This window comes from Parasteatoda tepidariorum, chromosome 2 (genome assembly GCF_043381705.1).
Source record: "Parasteatoda tepidariorum isolate YZ-2023 chromosome 2, CAS_Ptep_4.0, whole genome shotgun sequence".
NCBI lineage: Eukaryota > Metazoa > Arthropoda > Arachnida > Araneae > Theridiidae > Parasteatoda > Parasteatoda tepidariorum.
Window position 1 is genome coordinate 88,803,646 of NC_092205.1, and position 13,763 is coordinate 88,817,408.

Here is a 13,763-nt window from a genome sequence, read left to right on the forward strand (position 1 = left end):
TGTTTACCCTGCCTAGAATGAGCTCTGCCGTAGAGTTCCACGGAACATCTTTTTGGAATGAACCGCTGCTTAAAATTGTTGGGCAATTATTGAATTGGTTCCATTAAACACGCATATTAGGTTCCATATCATCAATTTTAAATAATACCAACAGTTAAAAGTGTTTGTTATAATCAAATATCCCTGTTTACTTAGCCCACAAAGAGTGTTACGTAGTAGCTAAGCGATAATTAATACTAAGTTCGTTTACAACTTTAAGTTATATATTATTTATTAAAGAAAACTTTCATTCTGTTAAATAAATTTAGGTGAGAAGCATACAGTTTATTGCTAAATCTAAAAGTTTAAAAGACATACCCTTAGTTTTAGCAGTGAAGATATTTGAGAAATCAGAAGTGCCAGCACGATTAAAGCTTTGCATCTTTATGTCATATCCTGTGTCTGGCAAAAGATGAGATATTATGTGAGATCGAGTGTTAGAGCCCAGCACTGACACTTTCAAATATTTTCCAGCCATGTGTGTCGCCCGATAATGTATGAAGAAACCATCAGTCTGAATAGAATCCACTTCCTGATACTAAAATGTATAGATTTATTATGAACAATATAGAAAAAAACTGTTTATACCTAATAGAAAAGTTTTTCTAAGAAATTGTTGAGAATATAAACTATTACAATGCTTAAATGATTTTAGATCAAAAAAGAGATTAAATAAAAAAGAAATTAACTTATAATATTTGGTTATATGTACTGTCCAATATTGAGCATGAAGGATGCTTAATCCCTCATCAGAGTAAAATCCCCGAGAGAATTCTGATTTACAAGGTACACACACAACTGAGGGACCTGGCCAGGCCTTTGCTGGTCTGATTATTAAATATTAAAATTACAATACAAAATATGGCAACAGATCAACGATAATCACTAAATGCAAAAAAAAATTTGGAGTTTAAACTGACAAATAATAGTATATATAAATAAAAAATTAAGTATGATAATATATTTATTTACCTATAAATTAACAACTTGATAACTTTGCAGAAAAAGTAAGCATTCAGACCATAAAAATTTAATTACCTAGCTCTACAGATTATTTGATAACCAAAATATTTTGAAGTAAAAAAAAAAAATATTTTAATCAAATAGTCATCTAAAGGAGCTGAATACCAAGTAATAGACTGAAGATTCAGTGCATCTTTGATTTATATAAGCTAATTGGTTTCACTATTATCAGCACATTGAAAAGAGGCAGAAAAAAAGCCCATCCTGACTTTAAAAAAAACAAGTGCCAAGTTTCAATTAATTGAAAAATGCAAAATTATACAAATGATAAAACATTTAATTTAAAACAATAAAGAAAAATACTGGGCTTCAGCACAGGAAGGAATAAATGCATAATTGATCAAACAAATGCATAAGAAATAAAATACTCAGATAGTAATTGCATTCAATATATCATACCTCCCATTGCAATGTAATAGCAGATTGACTAACTGCTTCAGCATAGGTAATAATAGGTATAACACAGGGTTTTTCCATTGGAGTGTCCTTCACTAAAACAAACTTATCAGATATCGGTCCATCTCTGTTGTCGCTGTTAGAATAGACTGCAGCTATACGAAAACGATAAGCTCCGCCTGTAATATGGAAACAAGAATGTCATATGGAAGTAACTTTGAAGAACTGTTAAATTATAATTACAACCAGAAGGAAAATTAAGATAACAATACTTAAGAATTTTATTGGATTAAAGCTTTCAAAACTTGAATTTGAAAAGACAGAGAATAAAATTTGACTTAATGTTGGAAGGTTGATTTTTAATTTATTTTTAAAATAATTTTGTTTTCTTGAGAGTAGGCTCATAACATTTAAGGATATTTTTTCGTTCTTTTAATATAGGCAAAGAAACATTCAGGGAATTTTCATACTTGCACTCAACATACTCTGAACTTTCCTACACACAAAAAGGCAGCGATGTTTGCAAGTTACAACAGGTTTGCGAATATAGATTACGAAATTTTAAACATACTTACTAAATCAAATATATAATCAGGGGTCTGTCCAGATATTTTGTGAAAGGTCCTGTTTTTGTAAAATTGTGAAAAAACTATTCATAATTTGTGAATATAAAATAAGCATTAAGTCACATTCTTTCAACCAGGATCCTTCTATTGTGAATTTGTGCAAATAGGGTCCTGCTATTGCAAAAATTGCTAAAAACCTTTTCAAGAAGTTTTGAAATTGTAAATAGATACAAGATTCTGCTCAACAATTGCTGCTACTATATTAGAGATGCAACATACAAATATTTGGTATTTAGCCTATACTGCTCAACACGGAATATTCATTTAGAATGAATAATGGAAACAAAATCACTCACATTTTTAATAATTTCAATTGACAGATTTTAAATAACACAACTTAGTAATGTATCACTTTTAATGTGTTACGCATTAAGTAAACTTAAACAATTCTTAAATTTATAATATTTTATTTAACAAATTGCCAGAAATTAATTTTTATTTACATAATATTCTAGTAATTGATTTTATGAATAAATATAATTTGATAAATTACTTATTTACAAAAAAATTATGATTTAATATTAATAAGAATGCACACACAATGTTAGTAATGGTAGAAATATTTTCTTACAATACTACATTTGGAATTTAAACTTAGGCAAACTTAGTTTGTCTCGAACAGTCCCCCCCCCCCCNCCCTGGGAAGGCTTTATTCGATTAACAAAACAATAATGATGATAAACAAATTTGTGAAGGGTCCGTTTTTATGAAAAGATATTTTGTGAAGGGTCCGTTTTTATGAAAAGATATTTTGTGAAAGGTCCATTAACAGACCCAAATTTCCTCTAAACAGACCCCTGATGATACTAATTTTATTTTTATACAGTACAAAAGAAGTACTTAATTTTAGTTTGAACTGTCTCTTTGTTTTGTTATTGTTTTTTTAAGTAAGGCTCATGGCTCCCGAAAACATTGTCACCTTTAAAAAGAAATTTATTTAAAGATAAAAGAGTTAATATTTGATTAAGTTATAGCAAGTTAACTATAGCGCTTCGATAGATTATTCATGTACATTAATCATTAATTCATTTTTTTTTGTTATATTGAGATATTGTATTACAATAAGGAATATTTAGTAAACAATATTAATTCCATAATCCAATGATAAAAATTGTCTGGGTCAGCGAGATCCAAAAAATTATGAAGGAAAATTCTCTTTGAAATCATGAGCCTCCCCCATAAATTTTGCAATTGCTCAGGGTTGCCACTCAAATCAGGAAAAAAAGTTCTCTGTGTTTTTCCTGTATATATTATTCACAATATATTAAGGGGAAACAGTAAGTCTCAGTGCAAATGTGAGCTTTATTAGTATAACTAATACTAGTTCTAATAGCTGGAAAAAATTAGAAAAATAAAGAACAGTTCAACATACATAAAAAAAAAATAATAATAATACAGCAAATGAAATAGCATAGTGTAGCTGAACTATCTGTAAATAATCCATAATTTGCACTTTGAGAGTTTATAAGGAAAAATTCAAAATTGCCTGCATTTTTCGTTATTATAGATAATTTTTTAATACACTGTATTCTCCAGGTTTTCCCAATTCTCCCTGTTCTATTACATTTCAAATTTAACCTCAGAAAGTGCAAAAAATATAACAAAAATTAAAAGTTTTAAGGAGTGAACATTGAAATTAAATGAGATCCTTACCAGTTTTAAGATTAACAACAGCATAAGAGTGTATATGAGCAGCAATATCTTCATCAATCGTCATCCAATTTGTTTTACGACGTCCAACCTCCTTGTATTGCAGTTTATAAAAATTTATAGGAAGTCCTCCATCAGCAGCTGTCCATCTTACCATCACAGATGTATTTGACAATCGATTTATTTCAGGTTTAGATGGGGGGATCAACTTTACTGCATTAGAAAATAGAGAAATGACTATGCTTTAATTACAAGGAATACAATAAAAAAAATTCAATAAATATAAAGCCAATATTGGGAAAAATTAAAGGTCCTTCCTACAACGAAGTTTTACTATACTGAAATTTTTAAATCAAATTTGAAATAACATTCAAAATAAATTCTATAAAACAAAGAGGTTGACTTTCAATAAGAAGATATTTTCAGACATAAATATTTTCAATGAAACAAAAATACAAATAAAATAAGGATAGTTTTAAGTTGCATTTTATTTGATTAAACATTAATTAATAATAATAAATATGATAAATAATAATTTTAAGAATAAATAAATAATTATTTATGTTCAAAATAAATTTTTTTATAATAAATGCTGATCCGAAAATGAGGAGACTTTGTAACCCGGATCAATTCTCTGACATTTTTATGAAACCCGAATCTTAGGCCATTGGACTTTTCCTATTGAAAACATGGTCTAGAGCAGTAGCAGTATTTTTCTAACTTATGATTAGGGCTGCAGGTTTGTCGCGGCGCGAATTTTCGCGAAATTGTCATCTTTTTTCCTAAAATCCGTGAATTTTTCAATATGTCTTGACTTGCTCGAAAATTGCTTAAAATTTGAATTTTTTTCTTCCATTTTTTATTTATTATTTTTATTAAACAGAATTTTTTATTTTCCTGAAACTTAAATTGAACATGTAAAATTGATTAGATATTTAGGGGAGTGAATCAATAGCGAAATGACATGAAAATAGATAAGAGATAATCACAATCTTGTCAACTAAGGTGGTTTTTCTACACTTAGGGAGGGTAATTACCTTCCTGAAGTCAGTAAGAGTACAAAAGAAATTGGAATCACAAAAGAAGGAAAATGTTATAAATCAAATCTTTGACAGAAAAATTGTTATACATGCTATTGCACCTGGCAATGAAATTTCTACTGCCTTTCTACATATCCAGTTAATTTTTCCTAGGTGGCTTCTTCTGATTTCTTAAATATGGATCAGTTTCTTAGATGAGGGGGGGAGGACTAGTAGTTAGTAGGGACTTGTAACTAGTAGTTTGAATGTAGAATGTTTGAGTTTTCACAGCAATTACTTCTTACAAAGCAACGGTCAAGGAATTGCACGTTGGTGAAGGAAAATCGATCGAGTTTTGGAAATCAAAGACCGAACGCTCCAAAATGGGCAAAAGTGGCAATTCGAAGTTTGTTGGTTCCTAAAAACAGCGTTGATGCAGAAATATCGTTTTCTAAGTATAAAACCTTTTGAGATACTTTAACAACACAAAACAGGTTTTAAATTCATAAACACTATACATAATTTTAAAAAAAATTATACATCTTTATTTTGTTAACTATTATCTACTATTTATTTTATAAACATAAAAGAAATCTGCATGGAAAGCTACATACATTTTCAACCAAACAAAAAGCTAAATTTATGTATAAAATTACAGCTACATTTATTATAAAAGTAATTTTAAACATTCTTACCCCATGCGCTCTTAAGTTTAATTGTTACTGATAAAATCCATTTTGTCTGAGTTTTTCATTTGAAATGCAAACAAAAAGGGAAAGAGATTTTACTGCTTTTTTCTAAAAATTAAGTGGCTGCGAAAATCAATTCAAGGTAATTTCCCAAATAAAATGCATTAACATGTTTAAAATGTTCTGAATTATTTTGGGAGATAAGGAAAGTGGATATTAAAGAAAAATTCATTAAATACAAAATTCATGACGCTATTTGGAAGTTATTTTATAAAGAAATTTCTAAAATTTACTAGGTTCCTCAAAAAAATTGCAAAATAGAGAAATTCGCCAAAGGGAAGTCCGTTAAATCCAACAGTATAATAATTTTGATCCATAATAAAAATATTAACTAATGCTAATAATACATACTAATAGTTTCAGTGATAAGTTACATTTTAAAATTATTTAGAAGAATGTTAAAAGCACAATTTCCTTGTAAGCAATAAGGTGTACATTTTTTATGTTTAAATTATTGCCTAATATTACGGCTGAGTCTTAGTATGAAAAATAAGATCATTTGATCAAAAGTTAGTAATTAATAGTTAGTAATTAAAAGTTAGTAATTAATAGTTAACATACTAATTGAAAAATTATTTTGTGCAAAAACAAAAATAACAGAAATAGTTATTCTTCATTTACCTCCTTTAAAATGTTTCTTTTTGTGGTGTCTTTTTCCAATATCAGAATTGTGATCTTTGGATCTTTTGGAATCATCAGAATTTTGATCATCAAACCTTTCCCTATCAGAATGATATGGATTCCTGGTTTCCCTATCTATATTAAAATGATATAATAGTAAATGTTATGTTTTTATCGTATACATATTTACTATTACCTACATAAACCATTTTAAATAAAGCCTCGGTTAACAAAACAGCAAATTAACTATTTAAACAAAGTATTAACGATACATTTATGAAACAGAAATTCAACAATACACGAAGGTTTCTTAAATAACACAAATTTTAAAATAACAAGGCAGTAAGAACGCGATATAAAACAAAATACCTCTATTTACTCTTTTAACTCTATTTGCACTCGTTTTCATATTTTGTAATCTGGCAATCTTATTACGAAAATATTTTTATTCTTTCTAGAAAGATTTTGGCATACGTAAGTTCATTTGAATTCGTTACTCGCTTTATAGATTTCGTTTTTTATTTATTTTTTTTTTACATTTCATTATCTGTTTTTTAGTAATATATTTATTAATTAATGTGTTCTATTTTGCTACAATTTTCTTAGTGCTCCTTACATTATTATATTGATATATTTTGCTTTGGCTATATTGATACAATATTAGAAAGCACTCTTTTTTGCAGATATAATCGTGTGAGCTGATGAAGAGATTACATCTTATCAAATTTTTGTTTTCCGACAATTTAATATACATATAGATAATTTTTTTAAATATTTTATTTGAATAATTTTTCTTCTTCTCTTTTTATTTATCTTTATTATTTTCCATTGTTTTCTCGATTCTTAAGAACAAAGTACTTTATATCATCTAAACTTAAGCTTACTGAAATCTTTAAAAACTTTTATTAATTTACATTTTTCTAAAAATTGGAACGAGTGTAAATGACACCAAGACTTATTTTAAAAAATTACTAGAACTCCTTAAATTTCTTTTAACTGAGTTGTAAGGTTTTGAAGTCTGAAAATACAACATTCATAAATTGATCATATTCACACACATTCATAAATTATGGTATTGTAGAATTATTAAGTATTTGATAGCATTGCTATATTTTTTTTAACTTATTTTTATTTGAATGTTTTACCCAACTAATGGGAATTAGGCATAGTATTTATTCTCTTCTCTTCGTCAGCAAATTTTAACTTCACCAGCTTAATTTAAGTTGAAATCTACAAGAGAGGAAACTAAATTGCTTAGCATATTAAATTCGATTCAAATTAAAAAGTTTGCAAGTAAATTCATGATGTTTTTTTACTCTGTCATGTTTTGAAAAATAAAAACCCATTATATTAAAGTTATGTTTCAGGCAATACTATAATTTAATGTTGTGGTAGTACATTAAAAATGACATCTCAGTAATAACACTCAAGAAAAATAACAGTTACAAATAAAATAAATTAAAACCTGTAAATAATTCTTTTCATATACATACCTTCCTCCTCATCATCATAACCAAAATCAAGGGATACATTTCCCGATGTAACTGTAACAGTTGCTGATGCCATAGCAGTTCCTAGACTATTGGTGGCCATGCATTGGTATATACCAGCATGTTTTTGATGGACATTCTGTATTATTAACTGAGCTCCTGCAATCAGTATTGAATTGAATAAGTTAAATGTGGTAACACAATAAAGTATGGGGCACTATAAAGTTAACATTTTTATGTCTAAGGGTTACTTATATTCAGTTTGGTAATTTAATAGTTTCTGAAATTTCTATAATACAAAGAAATAACTTATTGCCAACATAAAAATTAAAATTTTCATTGAATGCACTCTCATAGCTACAAACATGGATGGGAAAAATCCAGTAGACTTTATGAAATAATGTAAGTTTCAAGATAATTGTTGCAAAATGTACTGAATAGGACTCAGAGGATTTGAAGGATTTTTATAGTCAATAAAATAGAAAAACTGCAATATTGTTGCAGTAATATTGCACTTTTGCAGTACAAGTACATTAAATGAACTTGAAATGTTATGTACCATGTTTACTCGTAATTTAAAATAGTGCATGGCATTTAATTCATTAGAGATAGTTAAAAGATTCCTTAATTAATTTAAAAAGGGAGTTCTGAATAAAAATAAACTCAATATTTCAAACAAAAAAAGTATCAAACTGATTTTTATAACTTCATTATGTATTAGTAATACTTATTTAAATATTCAAGCAAGCTACAATCTGTGCAAAAATTCTAAATTTTAGGGAATTTTCAAAAATGTACAAAAACCAGGAGAATTTTTATTAAACCAGTAGACAAGGAGAAACAAGTGAGTTGGCAGCTATGTACTCTACAGAACAATTTGAAATTATGCATCATCATATTGTTACAAGATCTGCATAAAATAATGTACATACAGGGTATCTGCTACATTTTAGATTTTCAAATTCATGACTTTCCATGACTAATTCCTAGAATTTTTCATGACTTAACTAACAAGGGAAACTAGGGAAGTGTGACTCGCCAATTTTGAAATTAACTAGTGGGATGTATGCCTTATGAGGAATAATTTTAAGGGGCAACATTCGTTTCGGCCCATAGAAGGTCCTGTGAGAGATAAAAAATAATTCAATATATAGAAAAATCGGTATTTTATTACTTCAATGCAGACTATTAGTTATTGTAATTGTCTCATACTCCAATTAATTTTGTGGTACTTTCACGTACTATATAATGCATATTTATTGTCAAAATTGATTTCGAAAATTTTATATATCTGTAGTTTTTCAGAAAAACCTGTTAGGTTAATTTAAAAAAAAAAAAAATTGACATCAAATTTTTTAAAATTTTTTTTTCAAAAAACTTTCCAAATTAATTGGAGTATGTAATTGCAAATCAATTAATTATTAATAATTAATTAACAATTAATTAATAATTAATTTTCTGATTAATTTATTAATTAGCAAATTAATTAATTATCCAATTAATTGGATTATGAGACAATTACAATAACTAATAGTCTGCAAATAAAATACCGATTTTTCTATATATTGAATTATTTTTTATCTCTCACAGGACCTTCTATGGGCCGAAACGAATGTTGCCGCCTAAAATTATTCCTCATAAGGCATACATCCCACTAGTTAATTTCAAAATTGGCGAGTCACACTTCCCTAGTTTCCCTTGTAAGTTACTATTTTCTCTAACAAATACACAAGAAATTTAAAAACGCATTATAATAACATAAATTGAAATGATAGGTATAACCAAAACTGTTATACTCTGCATCCTCATATTTAAAGATTTTAAATTAAAAAAAACAGAGTAAAGAAAGAGCTGAAGCAATAAAATAGCTGGAAAAAAAATACAAAAGCAAATAACTTTTTTCTGTAGAATTATATTCCAAAGATACTTTTCTTGTTCATCCGAAAGGAAAGAAATACTCCTGATTTTTATGTTCTCATTTCGAAATAAAAAAAATTTGCCAATGACTGGCTTGCTTCAGCTAGAATTTTAAATTGATAAAATAAAAATACAGTACAGAACCTTTTATCCGGAAATCAGAAAACCGGAATGAAATTCGATAAATTTTCCTGCCATTTAAAAAAAAAAATTTTTTTTTTTCCTTATAAGATTTTAGGATTTTTCTTTCTTTTTTAAAAGATGTTTACCTTACCATCATTTTAGAAATAATCATTAGTGTATTACTTTATTGTTTTTTCTTTTTTTTAAGATTATTTCTAAATATTTTTTCTTTTTTTTTAGTTGGGTTTGACAATAAAAAAATGGCTTTCTGTAGCGATTCCGAAAACCGGAAAAATCAGTTATCCGGAATAGCGATGGTCCTGATCGTTCCGGATAATCGGTTCCCTACTGTAATAACAAAAATTCTGAAATCACAGAAGTTTAAAAGATAATTTGCTCCAGAAATAATGCTTTTTTTTCTCCATTCTTTGAAAGAACATGATGAAAGCATTTTATATTTTAATAAAATATGACTGTAAGTGAGGATTTTATTACAAATTCAGATATTCGGAGCACCATGAAATGGGGGGGAGTATTTTTAAATTCCATTTTAAAAATTAGATTTTTCAGCTACCTAAATTCATGACTTTCCATGATTTTCTTCAATAAATAGTTAAAATCATGACATTTCACGACAAATTTTGTTCAATACCAAAATTCATGACATTCCATGATTTTTCATGACTTTACAGGTGCGCGGATACCCTGTACACAAAAAAAAAAGTGGACACCATGAATAACTTTTGATCAAATGATCTTATTTTTACATACTAAGACTCAACCATAATATTAGGCAATAATTTAAACATAAAAAATTTACACTTTATTGCTTACAAGGAAATTGTGCTTTTAACATTCTTCTAAATAATTTTAAAATGTAACTTATCACTGAAATGCTCTCCCTTCATATATAGAGAAAAACAAACCTTTTCTATTTTTTGAGTCTGTCATTTCTCTTCCATTGTGAACCCACTTCAGAGAAGGTTTGGGATGACCTCTATTTTGGCAGTGTAAAGTGAAGTTGTGGCCCACTTCAACAACAACATCATTTGGTGCTCTTGAAATCTGGGGTGTTTCTAAACAAAGGTAAAATTAAAACACTATTAACTATTTAAATTCTGTTTTTAGAGAAATAATTTTACCAACAAAGAAGTCTTTTTTGGAAGCATCAATAACAATAACAATAAAAAAAATTTATTCTAGGGTTGCCACTCTAATGTGGACAAAAAAATTCCCCGTACATATTATACATAATATATTAAGAGGTAACACACCATTACATGCGATTAAAATGGGTAAGCAATTAAGGGTAAAAGGATTAGTGGGATTATTTTAATTAGTGGGATTATTAAGTAATATAAAATCAGGGATAATTTAACATTATCAGTATAGGCAATTTTCATGGACAGGTAGAAAATGACGTAGGAGGCAGGATTACATACGAGATGAACAACATAAAACCGGGGTTCTACATTTTTCCTTGCATTTTATGCTTGACTGTAGATTTGATTCTTAGGGTGATAACCCTATCCTAGTTTTCCAAGAATACTATACATTTTTTATTCACCTTTAGACTTGAATTACTTAGACAGGGTACGTAGCCAAATCTCTCAACAAAAAATAAGCACCTTTAAAGTACTTTTTAAGCACTCTATGCATTAACAAAATGCAAAACAATTTTTAAAGACTTTACATGATCACAATAAAATAATTAGTTTCTGACTAAGAACGATTTTCTTCATTATATTAGCCACCATAAAATGATCAAGAGATTTTTTGGTTTGATTCCAGAGGGTGGAAAATGAAGCCTGAAATTGAGAATATCTTGTAAAATAAAGCAGAGTTGCACATGAGAGTGCAATAATCTCACCGGCACCAGCTCAGCAGACGCACATGCAGACCCGCAAATTTTTTATCGAACATGTAACATGATTGGCGCTATCATACAGTACTGACCGACGGTATGCCCAAATGGATTGTGTTTGAATGAATTGTGAAAACAAAGCTTTTGCAAACAAAGCAAAGCATAATAAGCAGTAAAAATCTATAAGCACTTTTTAAAAAAGCTACACACTATGTTAGAGTTCAATACATAATAAAAAAAAAAAATTTTGGAAAATAATCTGAAACAAAAAAACTGCAAAAATTAGTGTTACCTTGAATTTCAAGATTGCAGCTTTTAAACACTTGATTTCCCATAGAGTCTGAAGCTTCACAAAAGTAAGTTCCCTCATCAACACGCTTTATGTTCATTATTTGAAGATTCCCTAAATGAACAGAAATAACATTGTACATAAGAAAATTAAACATATAATATACTCTTCCTTTTTTATCTTATTTTTTTAAAAATCTATTTATGTTCTAAATGAGAATTTATTTCAAAGAGAAAAATGTTACAATATAAAAACCGACCAGAAAACTTATGACATTCAGAATTTAGAAAATTTTGTTGGTTGTAAAAAAATGTGCTACTCGGTACAAACAATCATAAACCTTTAAACTAAACAGTCCTTGATTTGAGTACCAACTTTCTCAAACTCAATTTTTAATGCAGGAGCTACTGCATGAAAATTATGTAGAAATATTGGTTTCAGAAATCGACCGCCAAACTTTTTAGACGCCCTTTTTCGGCTTGTTCCGGCCTTTCTCTAATTGCTTTTTTTCTTCTCTCCTCCAAACCCTGAGCATGTACCTACGTTACGAAAAACCCTTAACCATATAGCCCAGGACTTGGCCACTAGTCCAGCTCTACTCCAGCCTAGGAACGGGTCCAGTCAGCGGTATTAATTTTTCTACTTAACATGATATTTAAAATAAAATAAAAACTTTTTTTTCCTTTCCTTTTTTCTTTTTTTTAACTGAAAGTGTGGAATTTAAGAAGAAATAAGGGAGGATGGTTACAAATAAAATACAGTATTTGGATTACGTAACAGATGAGTAACACAAAAACATAAGCTGAAGATTTTGACAATAATCGGAAGTTGTGAAAACTCTCAAGGAGGATAGATAACAGGAATTTTGAAAAGAAATATAAAAAGAAGATTAAATGTCATCTGTAAAAGTCTACAGTGCTGAAATAAAGAGTTTTAAAAAAATTTCTTCAGAATAAGATGAGAAATAAGAGTCCCAATGTAAGAAGTCTACAGTGAGGAGAAAAGAGTTCATGAAATTTCTCTAGTGAATGATATATTCAACAGTTTGTGAATAAATTAAGACGAGGCTGAGAAGTTACAGCTTCATGCAATGAGAAGAGCTGCACATGAGAGTGGAATAATCTCTCCGAACCCAGCTCAGGAGACACACATGCGAACTCCCAAGTATTTCATCAAACATGTAAAATGATTGGCTCTTTCATACGTTATGGACTGGCGGTACGCCGAAATAGATTGTGGAGGAATGAATTGTGAAAAGGTTGAATAGAACAATGTGAAAAGCACGCTTTTGTATAATACATGGCGAAAATTGGCATGATAAAGAAAAAAATCTCATTTTCGAAAAGGGAAAATTAAGCACGTTTTAAAAACTCTACGCATCATGATGTAAAATACATTTTATATTTATAAAGAGAGAGAGTATTGTTACCTCCTTGTTGTTGATATCTTTCATCAGAGAGTTCTTTATCGTCATCTCTTCTCCAACGTATTGTAGGTTTTGGATTACCAGCTGCTGCACACTCTAAAGTCAGATTTCTACCAAGGGCAGCAGAAACTTTGGAAGAAGGAGTTTTAACTAATGATACCGCCTTAAACTCAGTTGGTTCTGAAAAAGAAACAGGAAAATAAAGAAAAATAAATTCATTTTCTCCCCATAAGCATTATAAATATTAAACAAACTTTGTTATTTTGGTTACTAAAAATGTATCCAATTAGTGGTGATGGTTACATCTGCATTATTAAAATTAAAATTTTGAAAATTCTCTTTCCCCTCCCCCATTTTAATTACATAAAAATACATAAGACTCACCAGGAACACTACATCCCTGGTCATTACATAAAGGTTATGATTAAGCTTAAGCTAACAACAAGACAATATGTAAATAAGTTATTTATTATGAAATATGAAAATCACTGCGTAAATGCAATTTGTCTTAAAACTCTCAGCTGATCAAAA

General features: G+C 28.6%; 1 protein-coding gene across 1 annotated transcript in view; it reads right to left on the reverse strand.

Moving 5' to 3' along the window:
- Positions 1 to 357: 357 nt before the first annotated feature.
- Positions 358 to 13,763, reverse strand: part of LOC107437450 (interference hedgehog) — a gene marked incomplete at its 3' end in the record, with an annotated part of 56,214 nt that continues 42,808 nt past the window's right edge. Inside the window, 8 exon segments of the mRNA XM_043049338.2 lie at positions 358 to 577; positions 1,462 to 1,637; positions 3,738 to 3,947; positions 6,124 to 6,258; positions 7,617 to 7,772; positions 10,580 to 10,729; positions 11,810 to 11,920; positions 13,236 to 13,412. Of these exon segments, the coding sequence (XP_042905272.2) occupies positions 358 to 577; positions 1,462 to 1,637; positions 3,738 to 3,947; positions 6,124 to 6,258; positions 7,617 to 7,772; positions 10,580 to 10,729; positions 11,810 to 11,920; positions 13,236 to 13,412 (1,335 nt within the window).